Here is a 13,128-nt window from a genome sequence, read left to right on the forward strand (position 1 = left end):
AAACTGTGATCACAGCAGATCCAAATTATAAATACAACACAAAATCTGGGCTTTTTAAAAAAATAAATCTATATATATAGGTATGTATCAACTCACATAATTGAAATTATCTGTATATTTTTTCTTTTTTTTTTTTTTACTTAAAATACAAAAGGTTGCCTTGTATCACTGAGAATTCTTCAACAAATTACCAGTGGCTGTGTAATGTCCTCTGGAGAAGGAAATGGCACCCCATTCCAGTACTCTTGCCTGGAAAATCCCATGGACGGAGGAGCCTAGTAGGCTGCAGTCCATGGGGTCGCTAAGAGTCAGGCACAACTGAGCGACGTCACTTTCGCTTTTCACTTTCATGCACTGGAGAAGGAAATGGCAACCCACTCCAGTGTTCTTGCCTGGAGAATCCCAGAGACAGAGGAGTCTGGTGGGCTGCTGTCTATGGAGTCGCACAGAGTCAGACACGACTGAAGCGACTTAGCAGCAGCAGCAGCAGCAGTGTAATGTCCTCACATACAGATGTTTCTTGACTGATGCATTAACTTCCCTGTTAATGGTTTGGATTTTTTTAAACCATTAGAATAGCTATTCCATGAATAGCTGTGATGAATTTCAGGGAGCGTCAGTTATGATTTCCTTAGACTCCTATAACTGGAGTGACAGAATCCAATGGTGCTAGCATATTCAAAGATCTTGAAACCTATTGCTGTGTTGCCTTCTAAGAAGGGTCACTGAGGGAATTCCCCGGTAGTCCAGTGGTTAGAGCTTGGAGCTGCTGGGGCCAGGATTCAGTCCCAGGTCAGGGAGCTAAGACCCTGTAAGCTTTGTGACACAGCCAAAAAATAATTAATGAATGAATTTAAAGGATCACTAACTACCCCTCCATCCCCTTAGTGAACATCCAATCACTCTTCTCCTGCCTTCTCTTCCTTCCTCGGCCTTCCATTCCTGAGACGCCTAGGGCGTGACCTTCAGCCTGCACTCAGGATGTTTTCTAGCCCAGCTGGACCTTAGTGGCACCGTCTCTCCCCAGTACTGCTGGTCACTCTGTGCCGACAGTACCCTGAGCAGGCGGTCCACCCTGACCGCCCCTTCCAGGTCCCTGCTGATACTGTGCTCAAATGTTGTAAAATCTATTTAGCTACTTTTCCATACCTGCTCCAGCTTCTTCCCTGATGCACCATCAACTCTCTGTCTTTTCCGGGAATAAAGGATGACATGAAAAAAAAAAAAAAAAAGGATGACATGTCCTGAGGCAAGGATAAGGGTGGTTCTGGGGGGCCGAAAGCGCTCACCATGCAGCCTGAACCTCCCTCCCCCACTTCCAGCACCACAGACCCTCAGAGAGCTGGCATAACTCAGCTGAGACTAGGCTGCCTGTTGAGGGGCGTCTACCAGGGGCGTGATGTCATTAGACCCCAGGAATCAGCCACGTCTCAGCCCTGACTGCGGGATGGCCTGGCCTGCCCAGGGGCAGCCCCAGTCCCAGCTCGTCATCCGTCTCCATCCAGACAGCCTCCCCTTGCAGCCCTCAGAGCTGGTGACTTATAGCAAAGGCCCTTAACCACCACCCTGTCTCAGCAACACTGCCTCCTCCCAGACATCCTGACCCCAACGCTGGGAAAACTCTGGGCCAGAGCCACACTCAGCTTGTGGAGGAACAAAAGCAGGAACAAAAAAAGAGGGAAAGAAAACATGAAAACCAGGAGAGAGAGCAAGAGAAGAACAGAGGGAAAGAAAAACTTAAGAGGAAGGAGGGAAGGAAGAGAGGATGGAGTTAATTGGCTCATTATCTAGTTAATTAGTTGGCTAGTTGGTTGCTTGGTTGGCTAGTTATCTAATTAGTTGGCTAGCTAATTAGTTGTTGGTTGATTGGCTAGTTATCTAGTTAATTAGTTGGTTCACTGGCTAGTTAATTAGTTGATTGGTTGGTTGGTTGGCTAGTTGGTTAGTTAATCATTTGGTTAGTTGGCTACTTAGATATTTGGTTGGCTAGTTAGTTTCTAGTTGTGTTTCTCTCATAAGAGAAAGCCTATGGCCTGGCTTTGGGCTCATACCCAGTCCAGCTGACCTAGCTGGTGACAATGCACCCTGCTGCCTGATGGGAGACCAGGTTGCTCCCTCTGGGAGGCTCACGTGACAGAGGAAGGAGCTCACACACCTGGGTCCTCACCTGCAGCGGCCGAGTGACCCGGACCCCAACTGCCCACTGTCTGGGGGATTCTTCAAGGTTGCAGTGAAGGCAGCTGGAAGGCTTTCTTAACACCCTCTGTTCTTGGCTCTCGGATTCTCAAGCACTGTTTTTAGTACATTTGACTTGAGAGTCTTTAGTGTGCTGGAAATTCGGGGAACGGAATTTCTGCTTTTGCAAGGCCAGAAGTTAGCATCAAGGACATGAAAACCTCAGCTTCAAAAAGTTCACGAAACACCCCATTGTTGATGTTTTGCAGAAACCAACAAAATCCTGTAAAGCAGTTGTCCTTCAAATAAAAAATTTTTAAAAAAATTTTAAATACATCCTATCATGAGTGTGTGCATTTTCATAAAATTCATGATTTCTTACAGGGTCTCTGAAACCACAGAACAGTGAGAAGCTTTGATTTAGAGCCACAAATTCTTTGTCTTTACCAAATGGGGTGATTTGCCTTAAATAGATGTGGCAGGTAAACAACAGATTTATGCCTGACATAAAGAGAAAAGACTTAATAAAGACTCTCTACATGTTGGGGAAGAAGAATGCAGGAGGGAATGAAGATTCTGCTGAGTCCAGAAAGGGTCCCTGTTCCCAAATCCACAGTCCTGAGCAGTGGGAAAGACAACCAAGTTTCTCACAGCCCCTTCTTGCCCCAAGATGGGAAGTGTGAGCTTGTATCTGGATAGATAAAATGCCATGACCTCAGGCCTTCGTGAGACTCCATGTTCAGAGGGTTTGCCCTGAAGATGGATGCGCTGCTCCCAGGGATCAGGGCATGGAAATGAAGGCACCAAATAGAAAGTGGCATTCTCACCAGCCCCACTCTGCATTTGCAACATCACAGGACTGACCAAAATACGATTTCTAAGGTTATCTTCACTCAACAGCAATCTACCATATTTAAGGTGGAAAAAACCCCACATGGGTTTATGGAACTTGGATAAAAAGGTTCACCAAGACCAATACTTCAGATTGTTCTTGTTTTGTGAAGTGGAAAAAAGAGCCGGTGAGGAGCAGTCATGACCTCAAAGCACAGCCCGCGGGGAGGATGCTGTCAAAAGAGATGCCGATGGATGATGAAACCGTCGTCTGTTTCCTTCCCCATGGACAGGTGATGACCTCTCACTGGCTGTCAGTTCAGCGTGGTCCTCTCTGTGGGCTCCCGTGGTGTCCACGCGCAGACAGTTTGGTCTCTTCTCTGGAATGCTCAAGCTTTCCAGGTGCCAATTTTAGCAAGTGCATCTTTGCAAGATGGTCCCAAGAGTGGCTGTGCCTGGTGATGACCTGAGCTCCCTCTCTGCTGAGTAGGTGGGTCACGTCTCATCCCACCAGGATCAGTCAAAGCTGCAAACAGATCACCCTCAGAGACAGCAGGGCTGCTGAAGAACAGCCAGCGCTGTAAAGTCTGTCAGGTGGGGACTGACTCGGACCTACCCCATCTGGCCACAGGATGTCAGCGGTCAGGTGAGGAGGGCAGTCCTGCTGGCGGAGCTCAGAGGAAGCCAAGTGACTGAGGCCTTAGGAAACGCCCCTGGGAAAAGCGACACAGACCTCAAGTCTCATCTCCTCATCTGTAATTTTTTCCCGTTTCTCTAAACCAAAGCAGTACGTCAATCCTGGCAACCACATGAGACATGTTTAATTTTTCTTTTAGAATTAAGCACATTTGCCCTATATTAAAACTGTGATTCCTCTCTCTTCCTATATTATAAATTCTTCAAAGACAGAAGTAGCATCTCTTACACATTCTTTTATATACACATATACACCTGAACACACACACGTGGAAACAAACACACATGGACACACACAAACCTAAAACGACACACACTCCTGGGCACAATAGCTACTTAGGTCAGGTCACAGTAGTTTTTAACAACTTGGTTGATTGGAATTGAATTAATGTACCATACATCAAAAAATTTGCTAAGATTTTTTTCAAATAAATACTGATGGATGGTCTGATTATACGGTGGTGATACAGAAACTCTGTGGCTAATCATTTATTTCCATCTCAGTGTTATGTTTTCACCTCAAAATAAAACGTAATTTGAGTAAATCTGCACCAGACATTAATCATATGCTTATTAAGCATCACTTTGAAGCTTGGTTATGCACAACATGTCTTTTATAGTTCAGTGCCTGGGTTAGTTTTCACTCGGGATGCCACCTGAATTTTAACATGCTTGGAATGTTACAGATACGATAGGAGGGTTTACCTCACATGGCTCAGCCTGAAGCTGGGCCTGTCCAGGCAGATGGGCCTGTGGGAGCCCGTCTCAGGTACCACATCCAAGATCCAGGGAAGTCCCTCCACTCATTTTCAATAGAGTTCTACTGCTCGGTCATCTAGTTGCTTAGGTAGTAAATTGGGTGCTTGTTTTGACTTTAGAATATCTCTGATAGGCAGCTACCCCTGATTTTCCTTGTGTCAACCGGGTGTTAAAGCTGAGGGCAAACCCCATTAAGTTGGCTAAGTCACTTGACCTCACTCGGGCCCTCCACCTTTTTAAAACAGGGGTAACAGCCGTAGCCTCACAAGAGGGCTGTTGCAAGATTCAGACGAGGAAAAGCATTCACAGGACTTGGGGCAGGCCCTGCACACAAAGTCTGATCATGGTCTTCACAGCTCACATTCTATCACATGCAGTATTTTCATCCTATCTTGTTTTTAATCTCCCAAATTAGTCCTCGCTCATTTACGCTGATTCCATCAAGCTCTGTTCCTGGACTCTATCCTGTCCCTGGTTTATAAACTGATGTTTATGCCAGTTCTACCCTGGCTCTATTTAAAGCCAAGTACTGTTGATGCCTCCAACTTTAAATCTTTCAAAACTGTTTCAGCTCTTCCAGATCATTTGCATCTCCATGCAAACTTTCAAATCAGCTTGTTTATTTCTACATCGAAGCCAGATGGTACTGCTGTTGGGACTACATGGAACCTATGGACCAACCCAGAACTGACACCCTAACCATGTGCATCTCCTAATCCATGGTCAGAACATATCTCCTCCTGTGTGTCGTCTTTTTTCATTTGCCTCAGGAACCTTAGTTTTCAGTGCACAGATCTTATACTCTTGTTAAATTTTTGAAGTGTTTTTACACTATTTTAAATTTCCAGTTGTTGGTTGCTAGCCCACAGAAGTGTTTTTCACATGTGATGGCCCATCCACTGGTCTTGGGCATGGGCTCTTGTCCTCTGACTCCCACAAGGGATGCTGGTCTCCCACAAGTCTGGTGACTGGGCACCAATGACCCTGTCCTTCTCACCCGGCTGTCACGCAGCTCACCTGCCACTCTCCTCTCTGCCTCAGGGATTTTTACTCAGGGTTTTACAGCCTTTTCATCTCTAGGTATCTCTTCCACGTGTGTCATCTCACTGCCAGTTACTTTCATCCATGCCTCATGTCAACATCCCAAACAAGACATCCTGGTGAGCGTGTCTCCTCCTGGGCCCACCCCCCTGGGGCTGTCATCTCCAGACTTGCTGCCTGTGGGTCAGGCTCCCATGCTGAGCCGTCAGCTGTGTGGGAGCAATAGGAGGCAGGGCGCGAGCAAGGCAGTGTGTCTGCAAGCCCCACTCAGGACCCCTGCCCTGGGAGGATTACAGGCATTGCTGCTCTCTTCAGAGCAAAAACTCTCACTTTTTCAAGTTTCTCCTGATGTCAGGCTACCCAGGAAGGAAGGTCTTTGTCTCACCATTGACACATCACATGACGCACGTCTGTTTCACCTTGCTGTGTCAAAACGTGGTCTGAGGCGTCCAGCATTCAAATAGAAACACGATGAAGATAAAGCAGCACTATTCTAGAATGAACATGCTTCTAAAAAGTAGAATCTTAAGGATAAGACTTGTTCTGTGTTATTCCAAACGTAGACCTTGGCCCAAATGTTGAAAATCACTTAAAAAAAAAAAAAGAAAGAAAGAAAAGAAAATCACTAGAAACTGGTACTGTCTCAAAGCCAGAAACATTCTAACCAGGTCTTTTATAATAAAACAGGTACTTGTGACTGTCCAGGTACAATGTGTGGGAATAAGCTTCACCTGCCAATGGGAAGGCCCTTTTCACATATCTTCTACAATATGAAGGCCAACAAGACACAAAAAAGAAGTTTCCCACCACAAAAAAGAATTTTAAAACAATAAAAGTAGTTAAAAATAATTTTTAAATGGGCAGAGGACTTGAAGAGGTATTTTTCCAAAGACATACAGATGGCAAACAGGCACATGGAGAGATGCTGAACAATAATCACCGGATAACTGCAACTCAAAGCCACAATGAGACGTCACCTCACAGCTGTGAGAAGCTATCATCAGCAAGAGGAGGTAACAAGTGTTGGCAAGAATGTGGCAAAAAGGGATCCCTTGTGCACTGTTGGTGGGGATGTGAATTGGCACAACTACTGGGGAAAAACAGTACGGAGGTTCCTCAAAAAGTTAAAAATAGAGCTACCATACAATCCAGCAATTTCACTTCCGGGTATTTATCCAAAGGAAATGAAAACATTAATTCAAAAAGCGATCAGATTTGTGGTTGCCAGAGGCATGGGGTGGGAGAACTGGGAATTGGATGAAGGTGGTCAGGTCAACCTTTTCAATCTTTTATCCTTAAACAGGAGATGGTGCTAGGAGTGTCTTTCTATAGAAGAAAACTTACCATATAAACTATTAGCCTTACCATCTTTACAATCAGAGAACTGCTCAGAATGAAAAGTGAAAATGAAACAAAAATGAGACTCAGACCAGGCAATGAGGTTAAAAACAAAAGGTTCAGATCTGGGGGAGGTAAACCTCCAGGCCATGGGTGCCCCTGTGAAGGCTGGGAGTTCCAGAACAAAAGGTGGGAGGTAGAAATAAAATACCTATTGGCAATATTTAAACCAGAAAGTATTCAAAGAAAACAGACTTGAAGTACTAAAATCCAAGAGTAAATAAGAAATCAGTGAAAATAACCTATAGCTAAAATTCCTCACTGTGCTTCATAAGTCTTTTAGATGACAGCGTCATGGTAAGAGTTCGTTCAACATTTTAAGGTTTTCTCAATATTAGCAGAAGATTGCTGCAATGTGCATGTGTGGATGTGCATGTGTGGATGGGCGGGCGGATGGATGGAAGACAAAACTCCGTATGAATTCAAAACATTTATTTACCATTCACTACCCTGCAAACACAGTTCTCCCAATTCGGTTGGGACGAAAGGTACTTTTGTTATAATAGTTCAAGTCAGGAACGAGGAAACAGAAAAAATGTATTTGGAGTGAGAATGTTTTAATAACCCTATATTCATTCCAGAGAACAATAAATACAGAAATTATGAGCAGTATATGTAACAGTAATATTTTCCTCAGATACAGAAAGCACCTACTTTAAGACAAATTAACGGGAAATCAGCATTGGGAAAAGCTACACAAAGAAGAAATGACACATAAAATGAGGAATGGCTTGAGCTTGACCGCAGTTACTGAGACCCACTCCAGGTCTTCTACCCCAGGTGAGAGGGCGGCTGGAGATCCAAGAGAAGCCCTGAGCCCATTCAGCTCCGGGCAGCTGCCGTCTGCGGCTGTTCAGACTGGAGTTGTTTACCAAGATATTCCCTGAAACACAGGAAGGAAACAGCAAGGGAGGTTAGAACTGAATCAGTAAAGAGTCCTTTTCAAAACTGAAACACAATATACACTGTCGTCTCTACTCACTTTAACATCCAAAAACTAGCCCTGGAAAACTGATCTTGCCTAAATTCAAAAGTACCAGTACTCTACGAATTTTAAACACTCCATCTACCATGTACAGACAAGGTGTGACCCACGTAAACGAGTAATTCTGCATCCGACCACAAGCAACGTTTGCCTTTCTGTCAAGTCTCGTCTGCTGCGCTCTTTTGCAACCTAATAAGTTCAAAATCAACCTACGTACAAATCCAAGTAGGACCGACACATGAGAAGCCTCCTGACATTAGGAAATACAAGCTGTCTATCCCTAGAGACCGACACAGGCACATGTGAAAACAGCCACTGGAAGTAACCTCCAGGATCCGACAGTTAATCGGAGCCGCTTGTTACTTAGCACTCACTCCGTCTACACTGGTGGAGTCTGAAACCTTCGCCAAGATGGTACTGCTGAACCCACAGGACAATCACAAGAGCCGAAAAATGATCTCATTTTATAGAGGAAGCAAACTGTGGCTTAGAGAGGTGGTCTCCAAATGTTTCAGGTGACGTTCTCTCCTTCAGAAAATCAACTGGACAAGCACCCAGTCAGCGTACGTGCTGTGCGAAGTTGCTCCGTTGTATCTGACTCTGTAACCCCATGGACTGCAGCCCACCAGGCTCCTCTGTCCACGGGATTCTCCAGGCAAGAACACTGAAGTGGGCTGCCATGCCCTCCACCAGGGAATCTTCCCAACCCCTGCAGGGATTGAACCCGCATCTCTTACGTCTCCTGCACTAGCAGGCAAGTTCTTTACCACTAGCACCACCTCGGAAGCTCACAGTCTGTGTATACTCAGCTCTGAACTGCAGATGGGTACCACTGTGATTCCAGGACAGAGAACCTTTCCCTATCTTCTGACAAAGGACTTGCCTATTGTTTCTGAAGTAACTAATAAGGACAAGAAAAAGGTTTTTTAAGAACATTTACAAGATTCCTCCTATAACGAAGGAAACATCTTGAGTTTTGGACTAGAGATCAGATTCACACTCCAGCTGATCACTTGGTGGAGAGCGGGTTCTCGGTGTTCACTGGGGGGCTGGCTGAGGGATGAGTGTGAAGGTGGCTCAGTGGGTGCAGGGGTCAGCGTTTCCAGCCCTCAGCCACCGCTCCACCTCCCCTGGTCTTAGCACCTCCATTAAGCAGCCTTGGGGGCCCCCAGGATCCACAGGCCAAAGTGACCTGCCATCCTGCACAGGCACAGAACCCAGGGATGGGGTGAGTCTCGGCCCCTGCACTGTCCACCCTCTCCCATCACAGCCTCAGCCCAAAGCCATCCCTGCATGAAGATGCCTGTGAAACAACACAGAACCCAGACAGGGAGAGCATGAGCTCCGGGAACTAGCACAAGTGAGGGGAGAGAACTCCACAGGGCTCGGAGGAGGCTGTGGTTTAAACACGCGAGCCTGACTGAACTTCCTGAAGTGTGACAATGGCTTATGGGTTTATCTTTTTATCCTAGTAGGAAAGTTCTTACCACTGAGTCGTTCTAGGTTTCATCCGAAGCACATAATCTATTACTGTATTAATGAGAATAACCACCCTAACACAGACAATAGGGATCTTTTCTTCAGCCAACAGCTAAGTTTTAATTTATGCAAAGGTCAAAAGAGAAACCTACAAATTTTACTAGAAAATAAAAGAGTTTATAGTCACAGTCAACACCAGCGCCCTGGGGAAGATTCCAACCAGGGAGCACTTGTGGCTGCATAGGTCTGTGAGGTTTAGGTAAAAGGGGGCTGGGGAGCACAATGCTTACTGCAGAATCCCCAGACCTCAGGCACACAGTCGGCCCTCCACACCCGCAGCATCCTTGTCTGCAGATTCAACCAGCAACAGCAGGAGAACACTCCTCCCAGATGACCCATGGACACAGAGGATCGTCTGTCCAAGGCTCGAGTGGCCAGGGATTTGAAGCCACACTAGGTCCTCGAACAAACACCATCCAGGATTGAATGGAGTAACAAGAGCCTACCCTACACATCGGGGACCCAGTCAACAGAGTTCTGGAGAAAAATCGATTCCCTGGGCTAGGCCTGGAAAGCATGGTGATCTGCTATCCTGACACCCAGTGTGGTCAATTCTAACACTCCTGAGTAACACCCAAGCTACCTGCAAGTCCTGTGTGCCACCGGGCACACGGCAGTCCTGACACCAGGGGCCTGCGCCTGGGAACACACAGAGGTTGCCCCACCCACAGTCAGAGGCCACCGTGGAGACCTGAGCACGAGTGTGTCCGCATGTCCTCCTCTCTACAGCACCTGGGAGCGGGCGTCTCATCTCCACCCATGGGGGTGCGGGGAAGCTGTGACTACCTGCTCAGGGCAGAGCGGGCAGGTGAACTGCCAGGGCACAGGCCCGTTCCTCTCTTTACTGAGAGGCTGCCTGGTCTCCAACAAAAGAGGGTGCAGAGAGCAGACACTGTTCCATCTTTATAGTAGATGATGATAATAATAACAACAACAACAATACTAGCGAGTAAGTAAAAGTCGCTCAGTCATGTCCAACGCTTTGCAACCCCATGGACTAGACAGTCCCTGGAATTCTCCCAGCCAGAATACAGGAGTGAGTGGTGGTGGTGGTTTAGTTGCTAAGTTGTGTCTGACTCCTGGACTCTTGCAAACCCCATTGCCTGCCAGGCTCCTCTGTCCATGGGACTCGCTAGGAAAGAATACTGGAGTGGGTTGCCATCTCCTTCTCCAGGGGATCTTCCTGACCCAAGGATCGAACCCAGTTCTCCTGCATTGCAGGCAGATTCTGTACCAACTGAGCTACAAGGGAGAGGATCTTCCCAAACCAGGGATTGAACCCAGGTCTTCCACATCATAGGGAGATTCTTTACCAGCTGAGCCACAAGGGAAGCCCAAGAATACTGGGGTGGGTAGCCTATACCTTCTCCAGTAGATCTTCCTGACCCAGGAATCAAACCTGGGTCTCCTGCATTGCCGGCGGATTCTTTACCAGCTGAGCTACCATGCCTTTGGGTTAAGGCTACATTACTGTCAGGCAAGAGGAAAAGTGACTACAGACTTCACTTCAAGGGATGAAAACACATCTCTAACAGGACTTCAGAGCTATCTAAATGAGTTATCTGAGTACCGAGTCAGTCTCTCTACACATGAAGATTAATACACCATTTCAACTCACAGTTCACTCAAAGGGCATCTGATTTGTACCAGCAATCCACGGGAGTGGACATTAAACCGTTAACTTCTACAGCCCAAAAAGCAAAATTTGAGATGTGTAATACTTCCTTCTTTAACGTCATCCATAAGTTTGTAGGGAAACAAAATCTGCCACCCCACAGAATATCTCTTCAACATGAGGATTATTTTATGACAATTATTTTTAAGAAACACACCATTCGTGAAGTCTTTCCTTTCACCTGCCCCTTACCTGTCCATAGACCTCAGATGAAGTGCCTGGCCCAGAAGAGCACTATCCTGGGAGATCTACAAAGAGCACGGGCCGGGTGTGGGGAGCTGGATGGGGCCTGAAGAAGAGTCCTCTCTATGTCCCACCATCCCAGCAAGTTCCCACAAACATCTGTTCTCCAAACACCTGCTTGTCTGTCTCCGTGTGAACTGCCTCCTGCCTGCTGAAGTCCCCATGTCCACCCCCTTCTCTTCCTCCTCTCAGATGCCATGGAAGCCTCCTTAGGACAGGCCCCTGTGTATATGTGATTAAATCTGAGTTTCTCCTGTTAATCTGTCTCATGTCAAATTCTTAGACCAGCTAGAAGAACCTAGAAAGGCAGAGGGCAATTTTTGTCTTTTTCCAAAACTGTAACATCTCTTCAGATGTCAGCACTTCTGAAAACTGAAAAAATGGGGAGTGTGAAGACCTATCTCCCTTTAAAAAAATCCAGGTAAGAAACAGCCCACATAAGACATCATGTTGAATGCTGAGAGAGAGCTCATATGTGGTTAAGAAACACAGATTTCGTTCTCTTGTCAGGGGTATAAAAGATCTACATCTCAGCATCCACGATCCTAACAAACAGCTTCCCAGTTGCTGTGAGCACCCCTCGAGACAGCTGAAATCTGAAAGAGGGTCTGAGGGTCTGAGGGTGATGCCAGCCCCAGGGCACCGAGAAGTACTGACCTGGCCTGACTTACACTAACTCCAAGAACAACATGAGGCCTGCACTGTATTACGATTAAGGGCCAAACCCTCACTGTACTTAGGGTTGTTTAAATATTCAAACACTTTTATTCATTGTTTAAAACTGTAGTTGAAGACACTGACTATATAATTTTAATTTATTTATTTTTAATTGAAGGGTAACTGCTTTACAGTATTGTATTGGTTTCTGCCAAACATCAGCATGAATCAGCCATAGGTATACCTATGACTATATGATTTAAAAGCATGGTAACTTCAGCTATGTAATTTAGTGCCAGGGAAAAGAGTGAACTGTCTCCTGACAAACATATTAATCTGAGAAAACTATGGTCTCATTTATTTTCCTTTTTGCCTTGGCTTCCAAGAAGGTCAGTAGAAAATGTACTTTTACTATCATTTTTGAACTATTTTCTCTAGTCTTCATTTTGGTATGTACATTTTCATAACTAAAATGATAATGAACCTAGAATTCTCCATCCCACATCTTTATCATAATAATGATTAAAACTACAACTGAGTCATTATTACATTTCTCTTAATCTTTACCAACTCTGTTTTGGAAAACAACCAGGTATAAATCATATAGGAAATATTCTTTTCTGAATATATAAAAACAATTCATTTTTGAATATATAGACTTTATACCTGTTTCCAGTACAGACTTCTACTTAGTAAAGACAAAAACTAAATTTCAAATATGTTATGTATAGTTCTGTTTTTCCTTTCATGCAAATTCACTACAGTTTACTCAGCTGGAGTTATTCATTCAGCTTTTATGATGATTTTGAGTATTATACAGAAAGCAAATTATGTTTTATGAACCATGTAAAAAAGCATAGTGCTCTCCCTCATCTGTATCTAACTGACAGGAACACATTTAAACTGCAAACTTAAGTGTGTGTGTGTGTCAGTCGCTCAGTCGTGTCCAGCTCCTTGTGATTCCATGGACTGTAGCCCGCCAGGCTGCTCTGTCCATGGGACTTCCCAGGCAAGAATACTAGAGTGGGTTACCATTTCCTTCCCCAGAGGATCTTCCCAATCCAGGGATCAAACCTGGGTCTCCTGCACTGCAGGCAGATTCTCTACCATCTGAGCCACCAGGGAAGCC

The 13,128-nt window shown here is 45.5% G+C and overlaps 1 protein-coding gene across 4 annotated transcripts in view; it reads right to left on the reverse strand.

Annotated features, from left to right (window-relative positions):
* Positions 1-7,317: 7,317 nt before the first annotated feature.
* Positions 7,318-13,128, reverse strand: part of ATP6V1H (ATPase H+ transporting V1 subunit H) — a 71,463-nt gene continuing 65,652 nt past the window's right edge. For all 4 annotated transcript variants that reach the window (XM_042254207.2, XM_004011677.6, XM_004011678.6 and 1 more), the window contains one exon: positions 7,318-7,783. In XM_042254207.2, the coding sequence (XP_042110141.1) occupies positions 7,723-7,783 (61 nt within the window). In that variant the 3' untranslated portion in view covers positions 7,318-7,722. The remainder of the gene's footprint in view (positions 7,784-13,128) is intronic.

The sequence above is a fragment of the Ovis aries genome, chromosome 9 (assembly GCF_016772045.2).
Source record: "Ovis aries strain OAR_USU_Benz2616 breed Rambouillet chromosome 9, ARS-UI_Ramb_v3.0, whole genome shotgun sequence".
NCBI classification, from domain to species: domain Eukaryota; kingdom Metazoa; phylum Chordata; class Mammalia; order Artiodactyla; family Bovidae; genus Ovis; species Ovis aries.